Source organism: Ostrea edulis, chromosome 7 (genome assembly GCF_947568905.1).
Source record: "Ostrea edulis chromosome 7, xbOstEdul1.1, whole genome shotgun sequence".
NCBI classification, from domain to species: Eukaryota; Metazoa; Mollusca; class Bivalvia; order Ostreida; family Ostreidae; genus Ostrea; species Ostrea edulis.
In genome coordinates, this window is record NC_079170.1 from 48,224,389 (window position 1) to 48,248,372 (window position 23,984).

At 34.7% G+C, this 23,984-nt stretch overlaps 4 protein-coding genes across 9 annotated transcripts in view; 3 read left to right on the forward strand and 1 right to left on the reverse strand.

Annotated features, from left to right (window-relative positions):
• The window catches only part of LOC125654190 (uncharacterized), a 65,823-nt gene extending 61,529 nt beyond the window's left edge, over window positions 1–4,294 (forward strand). For all 5 annotated transcript variants that reach the window (XM_048884020.2, XM_048884013.2, XM_048884015.2 and 2 more), the window contains 7 exons: window positions 45–202; window positions 558–764; window positions 984–1,047; window positions 1,794–1,971; window positions 2,064–2,168; window positions 2,600–2,755; window positions 2,933–4,294. In XM_048884020.2, the coding sequence (XP_048739977.2) occupies window positions 45–202; window positions 558–764; window positions 984–1,047; window positions 1,794–1,971; window positions 2,064–2,168; window positions 2,600–2,755; window positions 2,933–3,270 (1,206 nt within the window). In that variant the 3' untranslated portion in view covers window positions 3,271–4,294. The remainder of the gene's footprint in view (window positions 1–44; window positions 203–557; window positions 765–983; window positions 1,048–1,793; window positions 1,972–2,063; window positions 2,169–2,599; window positions 2,756–2,932) is intronic.
• Window positions 4,295–6,312: 2,018 nt separating this feature from the next.
• Window positions 6,313–8,369, reverse strand: LOC125655353 (probable protein BRICK1-B). The gene is made up of 3 exons (XM_048885620.2): window positions 8,151–8,369; window positions 7,836–7,918; window positions 6,313–7,044 (listed from the first exon to the last, which is right to left on the reverse strand). The coding sequence occupies exons 1-3, from the start codon at window positions 8,278–8,280 to the stop codon at window positions 7,018–7,020; spliced, it is 240 nt and encodes a 79-aa protein (XP_048741577.1). The 5' UTR covers window positions 8,281–8,369; the 3' UTR covers window positions 6,313–7,017.
• On the forward strand, window positions 8,356–13,018 carry LOC125655352 (protein RD3-like). Of its 2 annotated transcripts, none has more exons than XM_048885618.2 (2): window positions 8,356–8,446; window positions 8,788–13,018. In XM_048885618.2, the coding sequence occupies exon 2, from the start codon at window positions 8,799–8,801 to the stop codon at window positions 9,393–9,395; it is 597 nt and encodes a 198-aa protein (XP_048741575.1). In that variant the 5' UTR covers window positions 8,356–8,446; window positions 8,788–8,798; the 3' UTR covers window positions 9,396–13,018. The 2 variants fall into 2 exon arrangements, with proteins under 2 accessions (XP_048741575.1, XP_048741576.1); XM_048885619.2 differs by having other exon boundaries at window positions 8,384–8,468.
• Window positions 13,019–17,773: 4,755 nt separating this feature from the next.
• LOC125656454 (cyclin-D-binding Myb-like transcription factor 1) overlaps window positions 17,774–23,984 on the forward strand; it is a 30,528-nt gene continuing 24,317 nt past the window's right edge. Inside the window, exons 1-4 of the mRNA XM_048887056.2 lie at window positions 17,774–18,019; window positions 21,167–21,297; window positions 22,272–22,678; window positions 23,354–23,499. Of these exons, the coding sequence (XP_048743013.2) occupies window positions 17,774–18,019; window positions 21,167–21,297; window positions 22,272–22,678; window positions 23,354–23,499 (930 nt within the window). The remainder of the gene's footprint in view (window positions 18,020–21,166; window positions 21,298–22,271; window positions 22,679–23,353; window positions 23,500–23,984) is intronic.

The window sequence follows — 23,984 nt, forward strand, 5'->3', positions numbered from 1 at the left end:
GTGACTAAATGCTACATAACTAATGGACTTTTCACAATATATAGCTTGGAACAGAGGAGCCAATCTACAAGCTGACTATGGTTTCTGTGTCCAATAAACCACAGGCCTCCAGTGAGGAATCTAATGCTGTGGACCTGCTGTCTGAAACCTTCCGACCTTTCTCCTTCTACTGCTATCACAGCATTCACAACCAAAATGCCAGGTGACTGGACACTTTACAACTGATCAGATAAGATCATACATTCTGATATGTATTTTTACAAGTCATTTAGTATACAGATACCTCCAATCCCTCTCAAAATCCTCGAAAACATTTAGGACCTGTACTAGAAGTCAACTGTGATATTAAAGTTCGTACACATTAAATTCTACATGTATTTGTTTTTTATACATGTGTAAGTATAGTCTTGATGTTTCAAAATTAAGAGAGATCGAATGTGAAAGCTGTACTTCTCCTTAAAAACACTCTGAAATTTTCACGAATCATGTGCTTAGTGATTTAAGATTCTCTACAGATTTTGTCAGAATTTCAATATAAATGAAATTTCTTTTCTTAGATGGCCAAATCAGGGATGCTGCAAGTATCAGGATTCTGTGATGTATGAGCGTCAGTTAGCTAAGAAATTAGCCAATCAGGGACTTCTAAAACGTAAAGTTCCACCCCCAGCCTGCAGTCTGTTGGACATCTTCCAGGGAGAGTACAAGCCTTTCCTGGAGACTCACAACAAACAGTTCCCCACTGCCATTCTGTTTTGGACACCATGGTCAGTCTTATGCAATGCCTCTCATAGATGTCCACTGAAAGAGCTAAAAGAAATCTATATGTTCTTTGAAAGGGGGATAAATGTGTAATTTTACAGAGCAGGTTTAGATTAGTTTTTTAAACAACAAAGAATTATTGTGATGAACAGGATCAATTTTAAATATTTTGAGTGAGTGATTTAGTCGATGGCGATATACTTATTCCAATCTATTTGTCACAGGTGTCAAGGATCCCAGAAAGTCATGTCACATTTTGCACGTTTTGCCCGAGAAACATCTTCGGAGGTAACTTTTGTACATGTATTACAAAACATACTTTTGTCTGCAGGGTTACAATTCTGCAGTCCTGCATGTTCAATTTATTTCAAAAGGGCACAATTCTGCAAATTTGTATGTGGTGAAAATAATCAATCATACCTATCTCAGCTCCACAGTACCAATACACCTTGTTGACAAATATTCAAAGTGCATTGTATTTGAACTGCAGTTTTGAATATCTATTCATTAGTCAAATCTTACTTTAACTGCTTTTACTGTTAACTTGATGTATATTGCTGGGTTTTTTTTATTTTTTTTTTATTTTTATTTTTTATTTTTAGTACCTGGTGACTGAGTATTTACTCCTGTCAATTGAATTGATCATGATCAAAGTAATTATTCTTCATATGCTTGGGACTATCTAATTGGAGATAGTCACATGTCATGAATGACAGAGTTTGACACAAACAAAACACGTCTTGATCAGGGTGTAATAATCAGGGTGTCATAATGTGTCCTGATTTGATCAAATACATTTATTTGCAGATACTTTATATGAAATTTGAAGTATAATTTGAATTACAATGGATTGTTTTGGGTTATTTTTATAAATATGACTGTACAATAAAGATATATATCATGTACAGTGAAACAAGAACCCTACAAAATGACACTTTCTATATTTCTATAGTACTTTTGCCATACTGGCTGTTCAATGGAATCTTGAACATTGTTTACAAAGAAAGTAATCAACTGACTTTCTATACTTTCAGTATAACTTTATCGCTGTTTCCTGCGGAGTGACTGCAAACCATGCCTCGGACAGGAAGTCCCTGATCCACTCAATCACGTCCAATGGCTGGAGAGAACAGGGCACCATCTGGCATTGTACCAGTCAGTGTGCCTCCGCCATTGATGAAGCCAGCAGTGTGTGGAAAAACAGCACCGCTGGTAAGGAATTATGGGTAATATTGTCATAATAGCATTGCATTAAAACATCTATCAGCTGTAAGCCATTACATCAAATGATTTATTTTCTAAAGGATCATCCTCCAGGAATGAGATGGAAAATGGCAAAAAACATGTAGATCTGACGGAAATTCTAGGAATAGCTGGTGTACCAACTTTCCTCTTCATTCATGCAGAGGGTAAGGAAATTTATTCCTATGTACATTGTCAGAAATTTGTTTTAAGGGATTTTTGTTTTCTAGTTAAGATCATGTGTGAAAGGTAAAGATAACAAACAGCAATCAATCTGTATAAAACGAACACGAAAAGTTTAATTAATGTCTTAATTTACGAGTATGGATACCACTTCCTGATATGTTCTTTTTTAAAAGAAAAAACCCCGATCCCATGCAATCTTGCACAAACTACTGTATGTTTATATATCTTACATTATATTGAAAATTTAGAATATTCATCACAATCCTGAATTTTTACAAGCTCTGTTGATATTGATGGATACAATGTTGTATTTGTATATTTTGGAATAGATCATGAATTGCATACACCAAAGGCCACAAAATATAAATACGACTGTGAAATTTAAATGCCTACATCCTTACTTTTTTTGCAGGCTACATCGCTTGGCATGGCCGATACAGCGCTTATGATTACGCATCGTATGCTGCATTTATGCGCCACACTTTTAGTGAAGTTCAGGGGGTCGGCTGCCCAGCGTTCCAGTGCGACTCCTGTAGAAATGACATGACCATTGACGATGAGGCTCTAGGTAATTTATCATAATTTTACACTCCAAGAGCCCCAGAATGTCACGTCTTATGTATAGTCAAACTTCCTATGACAGTTATCAAAAGTTTTCAGTTTCAGAATATTATCAGTATTTCACTGCTTTGCATTTTAAAAGAGGAGAAAAATCATTGTAGCAAAATTTTGTGTGCTTTTGTAGAGCCTGTGTTACAGCTGGTGAGAGAGAGTTCGACGTCTGCCTTATCGGCTCTGAAATATCCAGAGGAACGTCGACCCAGCTCTCCAAAACGGGCAGAATCCCCAACAAACACTGACCCTCCCATCGACAGAATCTTCATGAAGAAGCGTCCCCGCAGCCCCAAAAGGCACAAGAAGATTTCTGTCAACCAGCGTCCATTCTCTGCATCCAATGTTAACCAGTCACCTTCTCACTATGTCCAGTTGTTGAAGAGTCCGTACATGCAGAAAACTGTGCCATCTCCTAAGGTTCTGAACAAGCTTCTTCGTCCTCAGAGTGGAGGAGCAAGGCTAGGCTGATGGTGTGGTCCTCGAAGTTGAGAAGCATTATCCTCAAGTTCAAGGAAATGAAAAATTTGGTGCCAAGATATTTTTTGTCAAATTTTACTGATGAGCTGTGATGGGAGTTTACACTACACAATGAAATGCATTTACCAAAACTTCAGTGTTGTTCAGAGTAGATATTCATTTATTTTTAGGTGAAGTAGGTTAGAATATAATTTATTGTTTACATTTTTAAACTACCACATGTAATTGGGTGTGCAAGAGGGATTTTTAAAACAGCTTTTTTGCATTTTTAGAAATATTTTATCAAGAAACCATATCACTTCATGTAGAAAACATCAGTGTATAACCAATGGTCTCCGTTTTTATAATTGTTGTTTACATTTATCATTTTTACATTGTATAATTTTTTAAATAAAAATATCTGTGATAATTTCATGAATGAATTAAGAGCTAGTACATATTTTGATAGTTAATTAATGTGTGGAAATCAAAATTGTTTATACAATAGCATATACTACATTTTTAGGTCGTTTGATATTTTTTTTTCTAGTGGAGTTTTGAAAGCATATTTGCTTAAATTAATTAACCAAGATATTTTGATGACAGAAAAGAGCTTCTTGAAAAGATTTTTATGGTGTTTTGTGCTGAAAGTAGAATTTTTTCTTGATAGCATTTCTATTTTTTCTGAAGAGAGGTTATAGCAAAAAGATTTACACCTATCCGTCCTTGCATGTGTTAACATGAAAACATTTCTTGCCTGTGATAATAAGAGTATTATTTTTGCTGTACATCTTGAGTAATTGTAACAGCTGACATTAATTGATAGAACACTTCAACAAATGGGATTTGTCACAATATTGGAAACAGAAATGTGATATTAACTTTTGTTACAGTGGATAAAAAATCTCCACAGGTGGTAAAGTGCTTACCTGTAGTAATATTGTATACAGACACGTGTGAAACCTGTATACACGTATTCTACCTGTTGTTTGATACTTACAAATTTATTACTAGTTAATAAATCTAAATGATTATTTCTTGGAGTTGTGTTTTTTTTTAAGTTGTACTTTACTATTCTTGGATATATAGAGGATCATGCAAGAGGACAAGTCCACAACACCTGATATATTTGAAAAAAATTCTTTAAAGCCTGCATGACATGATGAATCATTGGCAGTCTTTCGAATATGCAGTCAGAATTTAAGCAGTGTTCCAAATGAGGCCTGAATAGACTAGTTCCCAAGAGACTTTTACACTTTTTAGCTCACCTGGATCACTGCTGAAGTGGGCTTTTATGATAACCTGTTGTCTGTCTGTAAACTTCACATTTTCAACTTCTCCAGAACCACTAGACCAATTTCAGCCAAACTTGTCATAAAGCACCCTTGAATACAGAGGAAAAAATCTTCCCCAGAACAGCAAGGCCATGTTTAGCCATACTAATATTGAAGCATTCCCATGTTGTTGATTTGTGGGTTGAAGTTTGTTTAAATCATAAGCCCATGGAGCTAGGTTGGGGTCATAATATGAGGTCAAACTTTGTCATGGTACAGAAGAGGGTAAAAATCTGATGAAAAACAGCAGAGTCAAGGTGACTCAATCTGATTAAAATCATTAAATACTCGAGTAGCGACAAATCAAAAGAAATAAAGGAGCGGATCGAGGATCTGATTTTAATCAGATTGAAGGTGACTCAGAAGAGCGTTTTGACTCATGGGTCTTTTGTTTTGTGAATACCTCATGCTTCTTTTTCTATGCATTTATTTTGCAATCTTAAATATTTACCTTTATACATGTACTTCATAATCAATATGAGTGCACCCAGTTTCTTAATTAAATCAACAATTTCAACATCTTTAGTTATAAAGCAGATGAATAGATGGGTAGTCTTTAAAGATTGTTTCTCCAATGGTACTGGGACTCTCACAAACATCTTATTGAAAAATCAAAATTCTTTGTAGAGACTAGCTCTGCTGGTTTAGAATTCTATAAATGAAACGCACTTCATCCAAAATCTCTTGAAGCTTACTGAGATGGGGGCGATATTGAGGAACAAACATGAGGCTGACTAACTTGGTTTTGAAGATTGGAGAAAGCTTGGAGCTTGGACCAGGTCAATCAAACTTCTTTACAATTCTGTGATTTTGTAGATTTTCAATCATAAAATTGGTTAGGCTTGAAGATTCAGAATACCATATACACAGATTTTTAGTGAGGATTTAATTTTTAAATTATTAGGGAGTGTTGAGATCACTGAAATTGAATATCGCTAACAATTTATTATGTATCAAAGGTAAGTTATCTTTCTTGGTAGTAGTAATAGGGAATGGTAGTAAATGCAAAGTTAAACCAATGTACTGAAGGATGGATAAATGCCCCCCTCCCCTTATGATTTTGCATAACTATTACATTTCAATAATCTAACTATGTCTCGGGACAAGCCCTCACCACATTATCACTATAAATATTAACGATAAAACTTGATATCTACCTCTCCCCTTCCTACTTTCAAAACACAATACTACATGCCTGATCTCACTATCTGATAGTTACAAGTGCTTGTTTACTGCACAGTTGCCCTCGTTCATACAGAAAATGAGATCTCATAGTATATACCTGGGGTACTAAACATTAAAACCACAATAGAATCAGAAACAAAATAATGGCTCCAATATTCCATACTCATTTACGAAGTACACATCAGCAACCATGAGAGTAGGGGGAAAATACTGTGAACATCATTTTGTTAAGTTTATTTTTTTTTTTTTTTTTTTTTTTAAATTATTTCCTTAAAGGAGTTCTAATTAAAAGTTCTAGCATTTTCCATCAACAACCTACAGTATTACCTAAATTGATGTCTCTTACAAAGCAAAAGATCACAGTGTCGTTTTCATACTTTCTCCTCCTCTCTAGGCATATCAAGATCTAAAATGTTGTTATGCTTGTAGACAATATATTGGCAACATGCAGTGCCAGGCAAATTAAAGTTGCCAATAGAGAATTCAAAAGGGGACATTTACTGTCCTGCTCCGAAAATAATACACTGAACAAGACTTGGAAAAATTATAAATAGTTTTAATGCGATAAAATTCATTTGATTAATTTCCAGGAAAGTTTTAAATCTGTATGATAATCAGAAATAAATAATACATTTCATAGAAAAGCATAACTACAGCCATTTACTAGACGTGGAATTCATCAAAATTCTTTACAATTTACCCATTTGAATGTGTATATGTGATGAAATATGGGAATAAATTCACCAAGTAAATAGAATGAAACTTAAATTTTCTTCAAAATTTTGATAAAGTAATTCAAGACTCTCTAATTTGATTCCTAATACTACTAAAAATAAAACATTAGCCATAGGTGTTTGATCTTGAGAATTTTGATGTCTGTTAATAAATGAAATACATACATGTACATGTATGTATATTTGTTATCATAACAATAAATGTCAAATTCATCTCATTCATCCTGTAAAAACTACATAAAAGTATTTATGTAATTGAACAAGTAACTGTGTGTATTACTTTTGAAGTACAGGAACATCCAAGTCGCATATACATCAAAGTTACAATCATGTATCGATATATTCTTATAAAACATTCATTCTGTATTGCTACATGCAAAGGATGACGACATCTTCAAGTTAGTTTCTGTACACCACCATGTTCATTGGATGATCCACTCCTTTGTTTTCAATCTTTAAATATCCTTTCATTCCTTCTGTCCTATTCAATATTTTGGTATATTACATTATGTCAATGTTTCTCCTTTTGTGACCTATAAATAGATAAACTGTACATCAATACACCTGGTATTATGTGTTTGTGATAGCAAATGGAAAATGCGATGGACCAGACTGGAATAAGAAGGGCTCCTGGATCTCCAGTCAGGTACTGCTTTAACAGGTTGGGAACACTTCCCCTATGGTGAGATATTCTCCCTAAAATGCAATTATCCCTCTTTAGCGAGAGACTTGGAGTAAGCATTACCATAAACAGGTGTTTTGGCATCTTTATTGAAAATAATGGCAAATCCCGTCCAACGCTGAATAAGTGTGACACATACTCAACATGATGATGCGAATTGTTTCTATGAAATTGACAACATAGTCAAGAAATTGCATATCAAAGTAGCTGCATAAGAGGGAAGCAGTCTGAAATCCAATACATATTGTGAGTGTTTTTGTTTTGATTAATATATTTGGCATTAGGTATCAGACATTCTAGCACTTTTTCTTCTTTTCACGTGAAACACGAAGAGATGTACTCCACGGGTGTTTTTCTTAGATGTACGGGATATATTTACTCTCGCTAGAGATGGATAATCGCGTTTTAGTGAGGATATGTGTTCCCAACCTGTTTAATTTACATTATACATCAAATGCAGTGGCGGATCAAAAGGTGAGTTCCGACCCCCGGAAAATTTTGCTTAAAAAATAATGCATTTTGAGGGTGGAAAGCCTCCCCTTTGAAAACCAAAAGTATTAATGGTAGAACCCTCCCTTTCCAAAATTCCTGGATCTGCCCCTGAAACGATTTACTATCTTGAACTATTTAATCATTATATACCCTGGCCTCGATATATTCCACTCTTCTCTCCAAATGGGTCAACTTTTCATTTAGTGTGGCCAGCCTCGATCTACAGGATGTATCTGAAATGTAAGGAAACTTTACTTATATCGTAAATTATACCGTGAACCATTTTCAAACACATACATGTACAATATGACAATTTAGTTTTACATAAATACCCTAATACAAACTAGAACTAGTGGTTTCTATTTCTCTGAACTGTTAAAAGTAAAATTAATAGTGAGATGGATCTATCATCTAGAAATCCCGGAAATCAGATACCAATATTTGTACAGTCTCTACATATCTTACCGAATGAGTTTAGAAAATCAGAAATCTTTTTAATACTCCCGGTGATGACCTCAATGTATTCTCGGTTCGCCCAGTCTTGCTGTATCGGTCTTTGATGACTCTGAATCTGACTCTGAGTGTGGTGCGACATTGTTGACAGATTACCGAACGAAGATAAGTTACATGTGTTCTCATTGGATAGTCATACTTCGTACGCCAATCAGAAGGCTGTTGCTATCTGAAACCTGCAGAAGGAAACTTCCGGTAAAATGGCAAGTTAATTTGGAGACTATCACCTTGTTATAACGCATTAACAGGTAATATTGCAGCATTGATAAGGTATAAATAATGTATTGTAACAGACAAAGATGCTAGAGAGAAAAATCCTTTGATATATCGTGTAACTAGGTCCTATTTTCAATCTGCATGATTATAATTATGAAACTGAAAGATATGACCACAGGAGTTTGAAATTTTATCAATAAAGTCAATAAAATCACGCGATTGACCAAGCCATGAGTTATGCGTTACGCTATGGTAACACATAGCTCATGGCTTGGTTAATCGATTAAATTTTATTGACTTTATTGATAAAATTTCGAACTCCTGTGATATGACATGTTTTAAAATGTTATGATGTTTATTTTTTTCAAAACAGGGCTAAATAAAATGGAATCAATCAAATCTCTGTGGAAGAATATCGCATCAGATGTACACCGCCCTCCAGAGAAAGATAGCAAGGTTGTGGTTGTGGACACCATTATGCATGAGCTGGAGTACCATATCAAGGAACTAGAACGTGTTGCTTATGAAAAGGAGGTGGATGACAGGCGTCGACACACAGGTGTAGACTATAGCTGGTTGATAAGCACAGGTCCAAAAGGTTTTGAAATTCCTCAGCTGCAAAGACTAGAATTAGAAGAAATTTGTTACAAAATAAAACCTGAGGAGTGTGGGAGAATATTGTCCTTATTTAGAGATGCACTCTTCAATGATCCCTTACCGTCCCATCTGCCACAAATCATGAGATCTTGTATAATTCAGGTGATAGAGCAAAGGCCTAGAGAAGAAACGCTCAGTGAGTGGGTCACAAAAAGGACCCTAAGTCTCACCAGAATCCGTCCAAATCCAAAAGTCTCCCCATCACAACTTGGGGAGTCTGAAATTGCAGGCCATGAAGAAACTAGAAGATGCCACAGCACACCTGCATTACAGGCAGCAAGAGTTCAAGAGTTTAAACAAGGGATTGAAAGTTTACCTGTTTGAATTATTTTTCAATCTCTATCTACTCTACATCTGATAGATATTAAGAGATTTTGCAGTTCAAATAATGATTATTGTTGGTGCTAAATTTAATGTAAGTGTGTGTTTTTTGCCACCTAGTCAATCTTACAAATTTCTAATTTTTAGTCAATATAATTTACCTCATATCAGATCAAAATTGAATTTGAGCTACATGCATATCAGTCTTATTCTAGTTTATTGCATGAAATTTAATTTTAAATTAACGCATATTGTATACAGGGTTATTTTTTTCCCTGCCTTTCTACATTTGCAAATGGCTTCACCCTATTTGAAAAACAATGCCTAGATATAGTTATGTTTTAGAGAAAAGAGAGAGAACAGTTTTGCTCAGTCTTGAGGTATTCAAAGTATAACAAAAGGAGATTGACTGTGATTTAATTTAAATAATGGTGAAAGTGAAATAGATCAAAGTCGCATCATGTACTCACATGACTAGTAAATGATTAAAAGCTTGTCTTTTTTGCACGGGAAACTATATGGAAGAGTTATCTACCCTTTATGAAAATGACCCCCCAAAAAAATATCTTTGGTATATATATTTATTTTTATTTCATAATTTTACAGAGAAAGTTTCTGTAACTTTTTACCAATAGATTTGTATGAAAATACAATTTCTTTTAAAAATATTTTAATAAAGCATGCTCTTTCTATAGACTTCAATGTAAAATTGAAGGTGAAATAAATCAAGCGTAGTCAAAATTTTGTAAATCCCTTTGGTGGATTATTTTCATTTGAAGAACCCTTCAAAATGACACCATGATTACAAAATTCACACCACCCACTTACTGAATATGAAGTATGTTCATTATACATCGAATACCTTAAATTTGTCCATTGACAAATATACTGTGGTACTATAAACCAAATATGTTGTCATGAGTGATGATGTGTTTGTTAGATTTTGATGTGCAATTGAAAGAGACCAGATTTCATGAATGTCACTGACTGTCCTGGCATATGAGGAAAGTTCAAGTTTTCAACACAAGGACAAAATATTGCTAAATTTTGTTCAAGCACACCAGGGTAAGAACAAAATGTTGCTGGGGGGTTTTCCCCAACACACCAAGGTAAGAACAAAATGTTACTGGCTTGTTTTTCAGCACACCAGGGTAAGAACAAAATGTTGCTGGCTTGTTTTTCAGCACACCAGGGTAAGAACAAAATGTTGCTGAATTTTGTTCCAGCACACCAGGGTAAGTTTCCAACACAAGAATAAAATTTTGTTGGGTTTTTCATATGGCAATTTAACAGAGAAGGTTACAAAATAAATGCTTATGATCATAGTCATATGACTTAGCTTTACTGTGAGGCATTATTCAATGGAATAATTTTGAAGTGCACAAGGCATATTTATGAAATGACTTGTTTCAAATTTTTTGTCGGGGTTGTTGAATCGAAAAGCTATGTTGTGCTTATTTTCTACATTTTATATCCAAATTGTTTATGCCATTTCAAATACATGTAACTTGTTGGATGAGAATTTTAACTTTTAAAATGTTTGCGACATGTTTATTGTACAGTACATATTTATGTTCAAATCTTTTTCTACCAGGTTAAGGAACCAAATTTTACAGGTTAACTTGTGTATCTGTATGATGAATGTGATTAACAACAGATTTCGCTGTACTATTGATGTTCACAGTGATTTATCATGAGGAGGGTTGTCAAGTCCTTTTGTATGCTTAGTACTTATTCTCCCAGTCTTGAAATCTGAATGCTGTTTTTGTCAGCACATTTATTGAATGACAAAAATAAAACTTCAGGAAATATTAACTCAGTTTGGATGAAGTAAAAATTTGTATTCCTTCATGTCAAGTTCGTACCATTTGCTTTATATTTTGATGTTTTGATAGCATGGTATTAAAAACCGCAGGTCATTTTACGCTGTTATAATAGTGTTGTCTACAAATTAAACATATTTTGTCCATCAACCATGAATGAAATTGGTATACCATGCATTGTATATTGTTGGTATTCTGTATTGATACACAACATGTATTTTTGCCATGGCTTAATTTCATATTGACTGAATGGGTTTATATGTGTTAAGAAATGCCCAAAATATATATGAAAATGTTAATTTTCATTGGGGAGAATGTAATAAAAATGCACTCTCTTCTGCAACAAACACACACTAAGGGAGAGGGAGAAAATGGCTCAATTATACATGTATATGTGTTTAATACATTCAGTTTGTTGTTCTGTGGACACAGTCACCACTCAATTATTATATGCCTGTCTTTAGATGGGTCATATAGTACGCTGATGTCTGTACGTCCATCATTCTATCCGTCCATTCGGAGTTTTCTTTATCTATTTTTCATTTTATGTCGCATGGGAAAATGAAGATAACGAACTGCGATTATTCTCAAGCTGAAACTTGCACATCTAGTTTCTTTAACTTCTCTTGTAGGAGATTTGCCACTTTATTTGAAATTTAATGTTGAATTTAAGGTCACATGGTTAAAGGTCAAAGGTCAATCCACTCTAGACATAGGAAAATACTGTCCGCTCAATATCTCAAGGACCCTTTCCTTCACAAACTATTAACTTGGTACGCTGGTACAGCGTAAGGAGTAGATAACCCTGATTGATTTTGCATGGTCAAACTGGACAAGGTAATTATATTATCTCCTCAATATTTTGAGAAGCATTTGCTTGATCAACACCAAACTTGGTATACAGGTACATTCCAAGATCGAGTAGGTGACCCTTATTGATTCTGAGGTTACATGGTCAAGGGTCAATCCACTCTGGACATGGGAAGATATTTTCTTTTAAATTTTTCACCTCAAGGGGAGTTTGTATCTGAAACATTTCTTGTTTATAGTGTTTGTATGGGTATGTGGCAAGGATTGTGATTCCCAACAATTTTCTTTAATGTTTAATAAAATTACGGGTCCTTGAACTTAGTCAATTTTAGAAAATATATTTTGCACACAGAGCTCTTGAATTGTTTATTTACCTCCTGTCGTGGTTTTAAGACCTTTTTATTCATGTGATGAAAAGGAAAGTATATCACAGCCTGATCTCGGCTGATACTACCTTAAGTAAAGGATTTACACAACTCGTAAGAAAAACACCCTACATAAGCTTGTGGTGGGTGTATTAAATACTGTTTCTGGTACTCTAGTTTCTGCGTATGATATGAATGATTTCATTATTATTCCATGTAGTAGGTAGTCCTTTCACACTCAGTGATACATTCCAGAATAGATTTTTTAAACTGATTTATCAAAATCTTGCATATCATGTTGCATTGTTTGTCTTTTTAAAATACAAATTGATAGATAAACTGCAAACTGATTTTTTTAGAGGTAAATGAGGAGTTACTGATAACCAAAGTTTCTTAGCATATCCCGCTGTTAAGTTGTATGCTTAGAATTTCATTGAGAATATGTATAATACTACCAATGTGTGTTTTGTACTTCCCTTCCAACCTCAACAGTGTTCAGAATTACATCTTTACTGTGGCTTTCCCAATCTAGATACATATGTACTTTAATGAGTTTTAATTTTGTTGTTGATTCCAATGTTTCTGTTGTTCATTCTTGTCAGAATAAATTGTTATTGTAAAAAAAAAAGTCATTTTTTATATTTTTAGGTCACCCGAGTCACTTGCTTCATAACTGTAGCTCCGTCCCAATATTTTTTTAAAGACCTACAGTTCTGTAACTACCTAGTCAAATTGTTATTAGTCTGCATACGTTGTCAGTCGTCCATTAACAATTGAAATTTTTTAACTTTTTGATAACTCCCATTCCAATTCTTTTCAAATTTGGTATGAAGCATCTTTGGGACAACATATAAGCATCTAGACTATACACCAGCGTTGGGGTGATCAGACTGCAGATAATAGGGGTGATCAGACTGCAGATAATAGGGGTGATCAGACTGCAGATAATAGGGGTGATACATGTATAGTGCTCTTTCTCAAGAAGAAGTAATAAAAATTATATTGGAAAGTAAGATTGGGACAGAACTGACTATTTCTGTATATAGGATAGCTATAAATTAAAGGAAGGCCAAGGGAGTCAGAAAGGGGCCACAAAAGAGGCAAAATTTCAAATTATGCATTGTGAATTTTTTAAACAAATTTATTCTCAAGAACAAAACTACAGTTTGTGAAAAATATATGCTAGCATCTCCATGTAAAGTGGATTCAAATTTTGACAAGTTATGACCCTTGGGCTTAGAGGGCAGTGAAACAAGTTCAAGTTTTTACAGGGTGGGGGGGTATCTTGAAGAATCTCCGGGAAAAAGCTTTAACTACAATTTGTCATAATAATATACAAGCATTCAAGTTGGTTTGAATTATCACGTATGCATGAAATATGGAGTACCAAATTAACATAAACTCAAATAATTCAAGATATCTATTATATGAAGATTAAAGACCTCAACTAGTTACTGATATCTTCAATTCTGAAGTATTGCACGCATTTGTTGACAGCATTAACTATTCTGTGGAATTGATGCGCTCTATAATTCAATTGTTGCCCTCTTCAAATGAACTATATGATTAAAGATATCTTCAATTCAACATATCCACTATTGAATTAAATTGTTGCTCTCTTTAAAATAATTTATGTGCGCATGAATTCCTGATACAAAAGCATTGTAAATAATTAAAGATATCTTCAATTGATAAAAAGAGATCATTAAATTATTTATACCGAGCTCTAAATTAATTATTGCGAGCAATATTTCCACGAAATTGATGCTCTCATCAATTGAATTGAAGAGAGCAATATGCTCGCATCAAATCTATTATTGCTCTCATTAATTCAATTGATGCGCGCTTCAATTGAATTGAGAGCAATAATTGAATTAATGCGCGCATCAAATCTATTATTGCTCTCATTAATTCAATTGATGTGCGCTTCAATTGAATTGAAGGAAGTAATAATTGAATTAATGCGCGCATTAAATTAATTATTGCTCTCATTAATTCGATTGGTGCGCGCATTGATTCAATTGATGCGAGCAATAATTGAATTGAAGCGCGCATTCATTTGATGAGAACAATAATTGATTTAATGCGGGCATTACTTCAATTAAAGAGAGCAATAATTTAATTGAAGATATCTTCAATTATTTGAGTTTATGATAATTTAATTGAAGATATCTTCAATTATTTGAGTTTATGATAATTTGGCGCTCCATGCAAATGAGACCGCAAAAACCGAGGCTCGAGAGGGTATTATATATATATATATATAGAGAGAGAGAGAGAGAGAGAGAGAGAGAGAGAGAGACAATCAATCGGGTAAACGGAGTAGATATTTCCTGTACTCTTAGTTAACACACTTTGGTCAGATCTTGCAGATAAACGATTGATAGTCATCTTAATCAATTTTCTATTAAATTCGAATAGGCATCTGCAGAATTTTATTTGAATTTCTCGGACTCTGGTGTGATCAGAGACAAATATAACACCTATTCTCAGAATAAGTTGCAACTTTCAAGTTGGGTGCGCAAAAATAAAAAAAAATTATCTTGATACAGTATATTTTATAGCGGTAATATTATTTTTTATGCACAAACATTTTGAACACTCAGGGATAAAGGACCGAACAGTTATAACTGGGTAAAAATAATACCCTTTGAGATTCGAGTAATTTACGTTGCTACAATTTTATTTCGAATAAACCTTTTTAAAAATTTCTTTGGAAACAACAAATATGTAGCTTGGATGTGTTTTTAAGGGAAATTAAACTACTTTCTTTCAAAAGTATGCAATATACTTGAGAAACTAAGCGCATTTAAAAACCACACAAAACAATCAAAGTATATCAATATAGAACTAGATCATAGTTTATTTCCAATCAAGGGCCTTCGAGAGGCAGCATGAAAATACATGTACATACAAATGTATACATATATCAGCTAAGAAAACAAATTCCGTGCACGTGATTATATAACGCATAGTTTGAACACAATGTCACTGTTGTTAATTGCATATATTGTTCAAAATAAATTATAAAACTTTAAATACATTCTATTATAAAAATTAAATCCATCGAAAGTTGATACGGAATTCCCAACACGGATTTATCAACTCTAGCTTCAAAATAAAAATAAAATATACGTAACGTAAATTACAGAAAATGTAACATAGATTACAAGAATGTCACTACACAGGTGAACCTTAAAATACTAAAACCAAAATGAACTAAGTCCAATCTGATTAAAACCAGATCCTGAGATCCGCTCACTTAGATCGCTATCTAAGTGAGCGGATCTCAGGATCTGGTTTTAATCAGATTGAACTAAGTCATGACGTCAATTACCCCCCCCCCCCCCCCCCCCCACCCTTAACTCCAATACTATTATTTAGTGCCTGAACTCCTTATCCAACAAAACACCAGTCTTTGAATGTACAGAATTGTATGAATCCGACAAATTAAAAGCAATAAAATGTCCCGGAATTGGTTCAAATAATATATGTACGTATATATTGTTCAAAATAAATTATAAAACTTTAAATACATTCTATTTGACAGGATTCTGGTCAAAACACATCAAAACCACAGAACATTCAGGTATATTATGCACTGACCAGTGATACCGAGGGGGAGAGGAAAGAAAGAATTATCTGATAAACAACTTTAGAAAGTCATAGACTCAACACCTCGACACTACCTTCTGTTAGTAATAGGAACAGTTGGGAGCCAACTGGATGGAGAGCAAGATTGGTTGAATTAAATTTCGCCGGTGAAAAGCTACAAAATTTAGAGGCCTACGTTCGGCGCTTATGGCCTTTGAGCAGAGGGAATCTTTATCGTGCCACACCTGCTGTGACACGGGACCTTGGTTTTTGCGGTCTCATCCGAAGAATTGCCCCATTCAGTCGCCTAGCCTCTTCCGACAAATCTAACCCGAATCCTCATGGAAATGGAGAGAATTGCATTGTAAGTATACGTGGAGTCCATTGCTAGCGCAACGACAACCGGACCTAGCTTCAACTCGACATTTAGATATATCGATGATGTTTTATCTATTGACAATAATTTTCATTCATATGTCGATTCGATATATCCCTGTGAACTCGAAATAAAAGACACCACAGAGTCCTCTACATCTGTTTCGTACTTGTATAGTTTATTGAAAATAGATAACAACGGCAAACTAACAGCTCAACTTAATGACAAACGGGATGATTTCAATTTCTCCATCGTCAACCTCCCATATTTGTGTAGCAATATTTGATTATCATCTGCATATGGTGTTTATATATCTCAACTGATTTGATACGCAAGAGTTTGTTCTGCGTATGGCAAGTTGATGTTACATGGGTTTCAACAGTCTCGTTTAAAGTCAGCATCGTCGTTATAACGATCTAGTTTACCTGTGCAACCTCTCATTGTGTCAAATGATGTTTGACGTGTTTCATACCAATTGTTAAGCCGTTCTTGGCACACTGATTCTGACTACGGATTACTCCGTTAACCTGGTCAAGATATAGGGTTCATGGCGGGTGTGACCGGTCGACAGGGGATTCGAACTCCTCTTAGGCACCTGATCCGACCTCTGGTATATCCAGGGGTCCATGCTTGACCAACTCTATTTTGTACTCCTTACAGGAGTTATGAGATTGATCACTGTTCGTTATCTTCACCTTTATAGGAGTTATGAGATTGGTCACTGTTCGTTATCTTCACCTTTATAGGAGTTATGAGATTGATCACTGTTCGGTATCTTCACCTTTATAGGAGTTATGAGATTGATCACTGTTCGTTATCTTCACCTTTATAGGAGTTGTGAGATTGATCACTGTTCGTTATCTTCACCTTTTCATTGAAGACCAAGATAAACGTTGCAGGGGTTTTTGTGTTAACCTCTTGTACATTACAGTAAGCCTGTTCAACACTAATATTAAGGCAGTGCTCTTGTACATTACAGTAAGCCTGTTCAACACTAATATTAAGGCAGTGCTCTTGTACGAATCAGAAACGTGGAGGACAACTGTTACAGGGACAAACAGGATCCAGACATTCATCAACAAATGTCTGAGACGAATCCTCCTTATCAGATGGCCAGACAAAATCAGCAACACCGAACTGTGATAGAGAACAAATCAAGCCCCAGTCGAAGAGGATATATATATTAAAGCAAAAACGGGGGTTGATAGGACACACTCTACGCAAGCCACATACCAACATCACAAGGCAAGCACTATCCTGGAACCCCCAAGGAAATCTCAAGAGGGTAGGTCAAGAAATACCTGGCGGGGAGACCTGGAGGCCGACACCAAAACAATAAGAAAAGCATGCATGGAAAGAACTGGAACAAGTTGCGCGGGATAGAGGTGCCGGGAGAAATCTTGTGGGCGGTCCATGGTCCAAAATGGATACATGTTGGCGAAGAGTTTGTTTATTAAGAACTGTGTCACCAAAAGTACGGGCTTAGATGGGATACCAGCCAGATTTCTCAAAGATGCAGCACCTATCATTAAGCTTCCAATTACATTTCTGATAAATCAGTCTATATCGGAAGAAACAGTTCCCGAAGAAATCAAAACTGCCAAAGTTAAACCTCTTTTCAAGAAAGGTGATAGATTAAAACCAGAAAACTATAGGCCAGTAAGCATTTTAAACATTGTGTCTAAAATTTTAGAAAAAGCAATATACAATCAACTTGAAAGTTTTCTTATTAATAATAACATTTTATATTACTTTCAATCAGGATTCAGAAGTTCATTTTCTACAGACAGCTGTTTAGTGCATCTCGTTGATCATATCAAATCAAAATCGGCTAAAAACCTTTTTACTGGGATTCTTCTTCTTGACCTTCAGAAAGCTTTTGATACAGTTGTTCATAAAATACTTTGTGAAAAATTGAATGTCATCGGCGTTAAGTCAATTAAATGGTTTAAATCATATTTATCTGGGAGAAAACAAATTGTAAATGTAAACAATGCAAATTCTGGTGTATGTAATGTTACATGCGAGGTGCCTTAAGGCAGTTTACTTGGGCCTCTTTTATTTCTAGTATATGTGAATGATCTTAGTGCAAGTATTGATCCTGATTGTAAGGTTTTATTATATGCAGATGACACAGCCATTTTATTCTCTCATTCTAATACAAACATTATAGCTAAGAAATTATTATTAATGTTAGAAAAATGCCATGACTGGTTGGTAGACAACAAACTCTCACTTCATCTGGGGAAAACTGAAAGTATTTTGTTTGGACCACAACGCAAGCTTAAGCCCATTGGTAGTAGTTCTTTTTCCATAGAATGTAAGGGTATTAAAATAGATTGTAAATCATGTGTAAAATACTTAAGAGTTATTTTGGATAATGTATTGTGTGGAGAACAAATCGTTGACAGTGGCGTAGCTTCCATTGAGGCAACCGAGGCAGCTGCCTCGGTAAAAAACACACCACCTTTTACGTTGTTAAAATGTCGATAGCTCAGACCCCCCTGCCTCGTAATAGTCGAACCCAAGCTACGCCTATGGTTGATGGTATTATTAAAAAAGCAAATCAACGCCTGAAATTCTTATACAGACATCAATCATGTCTATCTCTACTGTCCAGGAAATCTCTTTGTAATGCTTTAATTCAGTGGCATATTGACTATGCATGTACATTGTGGTACGAAGGTTTGACTGTTAAGCTTAAGAAAAAAACTACAAATTGTTCAAAACAAAGTTATTAGATTTATCTTAGATTTATCCCCTAGAAGTAGTATCAACGCTGAAATACTTGAAAAGCTGGAGTATTTAAACATTAACAATACAGTAAAACAGCTTTGACTGAATCACGTCTTTAATATTTTTCATGAAAAATGTCCAGATTATTTAAAAAATAATTTTAGAAGAAATTGTTCATCCAGATCAACTAGACCAGGTAAGCTTAATTTCTTTTTACCAAGGGTTGAGAAACTTTTTATTTTAACGGCATCAAAGACTGGAACTCTCTCCCTGATCAAATAAAATGTATAAACAATAGATTTTCATTCAAATCTGCGGTTAAAAAACATTTACTCAATGAAATGAAGAAAATGGCAGATGGTGATTTCTTGTATTATTGATCCACATTGTCTTGTTCATACATAGTTAGCTGCAATAATGTAGCCCTATCCATTTTTTTTTTATTCTGACGTTTTCGGGATAGGGCTACAATTCCATAGGATCTCCGTAATGGTGCAAAATAATTTTATGAATAACCGATAATAAACTCTGTGTATTAGTCCCAAATGTTGTTTACACCAAAAGGAGTACCAACTTTGTGCTCGAGCATGTCTAATAAAGGTGTTTTTCATTAAATATAATGTACAGCATGCAAAATTCTTCGTCTGCTCCGCCATGCTTGTTATCGCGAGATCTCGTAGGTGGATCTAATGAAAAACCTAAATTGACAATCAGCGCGAAAATGTAGTTACTCGAGCCACTTCGACAAAGAAAGGAAAATCATATTGTTGCAGAAAGAATTTACACTCTGCTGTTCGGTTTTTAACTTGATATTAAATTCAAACCCTTTCAATACCGACGAAATAGCTTTCGCCTCCATACTTGTCCATTGATGTAAATACTACCTTATATGGCATATGCAAATGACTAATCGGAAGTTAAAACTTCAGTACATCAAACATGGCGCACAAATATGAATCGAGAAATTGGAATTTATCGAAATTGTTGAAAACGGTAGAATAGAGCCTCACAAATCTTAAGTTGCAGGTTGTAAATTTATATATTGACTAAGAAACATAGAATATCATTTTATTTACGTAAAGAAAGTCAGGAAATGTTTAGAATGAGCGCAAATGTTGCGGGAGTGAATCACTCCCGCATTTGCACCATTACGGAGATCCTAAGGAGTTGTAGCCCTCTCCCTACAAAAAAAAAAAAAAAAAAAAAAAATCAGAGAGGGCTACATTATTGCAGCTAATACATAGTTATTACAGTTGTTATTTATTGCAACAATTTGTGTGTCTCAAATCAATGTCTTTCAATATCTATTTGTTTGTATTGTTTTATTATGCTAATAATGATAATATATTGTGTATGTCATATCATAAGATTAGAAGGACCCCATGGGAAAAAAGCTATATGGCTTTCATGGGTTATCCTTGGCACAGACATATGCATTAATTTTTAAAGTCAAATAGCTGTTAAAATCTACCTTTTTATCTTATGCATTTAACATCAACTTTTTATTGTCTTGTATTTATATTGTATATGTGTCTATTCCTAGATAAATAAACTAAACAAAATCACTTATTTGAAGCGAACAGTAGTGTCACCCAAATGCACATTAATTGCTAGAACCTACCGAAGCTGAAAGTAAATTTCCAGACATGAATTATGAAGGACTGCTCTGAGATTCGGTGAAGGCGTCAGTCCAAATCCCGAGATTAGTGCAAATCTACAGACAGGTATGTAAAATCAACTCCCATCGCTACTTTCAGTACTTTGATTTTTAGTGTTTAGCTAGAGAAAAGAAACTGGAAGTAAAAAAATGAACTGAATACTTATATATTACATTTTTGAGAACCATGTAATACTGCATGAACATAGTATGTACAATCAAAAATTTTTTGGATCCACCAACTTCTATAACCCCTAAGTCTTTTTACCGTTACACAGCATTGTCTATAGATATATAGTACCCCTGCATGTCGCGTATCAACGTGAAACTTCTTGAATATTTGATATAGAATATTCCTACTTTTTAAATAACTTATAAATTCATTTCAAATTTGATAATATTTTTATTCATAGCTTGTATATAAACTAATATTGACGGACCTTAGCAGAGCACTTTCCTTGGAGATATTCATCCGCGAAGAAACACCATCCTGGCATTTACTCATCCTGGTCCTTGCAGAAACACCCGTACGAAAACAAATCAGGTAGTTTGCTGCACGTGGGTTTGTTTAGTGAATGGATCAAATGTGTCAAATTGTAATTTTGATTAGATTTATGTGTTTGCATGATTACTAGGTAAAACTAGCACATATTTTCATCTGGAATATCAAAATGGCGCCTCATGACATTTCGGCGAAGGCGGATCGAAAAGTTTTCTCAAAATAGGCCTAGTCTGAGGCTAGTAGTACTAGTGCCTACAGAAGTACAGTATTACCATGTAATATTTACAATAGTTAGCTGTGTTTGCTGATAGATTATGAAACATAGGTAAAGACCTGTATGGCGTAATTACACGCCTGAATACCGTGCAGTTCAGGGAAGCGTGTGTTTCAAGCCTGTCCTAGCTGGTTCTAACTTCTATTTCCCATTATAATTTTAATTTGGTGCCCAGCGTGTTTTAACAATGATGATGAGATTGAAATAAATAACATATAGACTAAGGCCATTGAATGATATCATAACTACATGTATTCAGGGCTTGAAACTACCTTTTAATGTCACCAGTCCAACCGGACTGATAGGGTAAATATTTTGAACCAATCCGCAGAAAAATTTACCAATCCACCAGCGTTTTCCAGAAATAATTAAACATATTTCGTAAATGTTATTCAAATAAGATAATGGGATTTAACTCGATATGCCTTGGACAATATGGCAACACTTATCAGGCTCGTCTGATGTCTACAGAGGAATACCAAAGGCATGTTTAAGATTCGATAAGTTTATCAAAATGACATTTTAGAAAATTGACCAGTCCCATCAGACAAACTAAAATAAATATCAGTGTGTCCACCAGACTTTTAACCAATCACGGACTGACGGACATATATGTTAATTTCGAGCTCTGGTATTTGTATTTATGTGCAAGATCGATTGGATGATCAAACTACATGTTCTCGGTAATTTTCAAAATATGAGTAATTTAAAAAAAAGATTTTCATTCCTTTTTCCCAAATAGCATGGAATCAGAAGTTTGTCTCACTCCTGTTGAAATATCGGATTCCGATCTCGCGTCTCTGCAGCATACGGAAGTCTTGGAAGTAGGGTATACAGAAATAGCTCAGAGTGAGATGAACGATTCTGAATGTATGACGCCGGAAGAACAGCATGCTAACTTAAAGACAGAAACACGAGGTGAAACCAGCATAAACAGGAATAATGTGTCAAATCAGATCACAGAGACGGTGAAACTGGGCCAGGGTGAAGAGAAAATTGACAAAGACAGAAATTCTATAGTTGTTCAGATGGATGGAGAAAATGCCACTTTGCTGGACAAAAGTGGTATCTTACCAGTGGAAAATGTCTTTCAGATGGAGAATGGGCTGGGAGATGGGGGCTACATTATTTTGTCTGGTGATGCAGCAGGTAAGAAAACAATTCTGGAAAATGTTCTTTGGTAAAAAATTGTTGTATATATATATTTGGAATTTTTTGAGCAGACTTTTTCATGTTCTGAACATTATATTTTGAATAATTCATATATTTTTTTATTTGAATGCCTTTCATGTCAAATCCTATATCAATTTTGACACACTCACAAAAACCATTATGATGTTACTGTTACTTTTTAATACACGTATCAACACTTCGCCGCGAGTTACGTCCCTTTGCGGGGTCAGCGAAAGGTGAATCGGTGAAAAACCCAAGTTTTCCTTCTTTACCTTACCAAATGTCAAGTTAATGGGTTGTCCAATCTGGGGCATTATTGTAGTTAACTGCAATTGATGGAAAAATAACAGATGTCAAAGCTACAGATAGGAAAATTACAAAGGCCAACGTAGGGAAATACGATTTTTATCCGGGAGATGGTGGACAAGGGACGTAACTATCGCGAAGTGTTGATACATGTATTCATGGATATATGACAAACCACAAATTAATGTCGATTTCTTAAAAGCTTTGACAATACCCAGGTAATTATCTTGAGAATGGATAGCATTACTTTCTCGTTCAGTATCACACAAATCATTGGAAGGCAATTTGTTTTTGGTAGTGCTCCCTTGATATCTTCACCCTGCTTACAGTATCTGTTCTTATTAGCTTCTTTAGGTGTAGAATCTGATGAACCAGCAACAAAGAAGATTCGAATTGACGGGGAATCCTACATTGTAGCTGTCACAGAGGAGGGTAACACATCTGTCAGCATTGAACAGGAAAAAAGTGGATCAGATCAACAAATGTTTTTGGTAAAAATTCCATACTTATATTTATTAGGGCCCTGCTATATAGTGGGTACCCTATAGTAATCATTCACTTTCTATGTTTCCTTGGAAAAATTTGATATGCATGATACATGTACTAAGATTAGATTGAAGTAGATCTCTTTGAATTTTCATATTCATCGGCTTTGTTGTGTAGAGTTATGGGACTTAGAAGTTTTTAATATCTATAAGATAATAATATTTTCTATGACATGCAGTAACTCGAGATTACTTGTGATGAGAAGATTTTCTTCAAATTTTAAGGTAATGCTTGAATACGCCGGTTTTGAGATCGTCTGATTTATTTCCTTTTGTAGGGTTCGAAATTACCTTATGTCCGTAAGTCCGAGACTAGTAAAAAATGTGTCAGACTAGTAAATTCTTTATAGCACTAGTCCATACGGACTAGTGAAAATCCGGAAATCAATCTTGAATTGGTTAAGATTTTAGCAAGATTTGTCTGAGTCGCT

Excerpts from the sequence above, each read along its gene's own strand:
- LOC125655353 (XM_048885620.2), bottom strand. The coding sequence starts at position 8,280 with ATGTCGCACCACACTCAGAGTCAGATTCAGAGTCATCAAAGACCGATA. Across the intron at positions 7,919-8,150 it reads TGATTTTCTAAACTCATTCG|ATACATCCTGTAGATCGAGG; the intron begins GTAAGATATGTA and ends CTTACATTTCAG. Across the intron at positions 7,045-7,835 it reads TGGAATATATCGAGGCCAGG|GTCACAAAAGGAGAAACATT; the intron begins GTATATAATGAT and ends ATCTATTTATAG.
- LOC125655352 (XM_048885618.2), top strand. The coding sequence starts at position 8,799 with ATGGAATCAATCAAATCTCTGTGGAAGAATATCGCATCAGATGTACAC.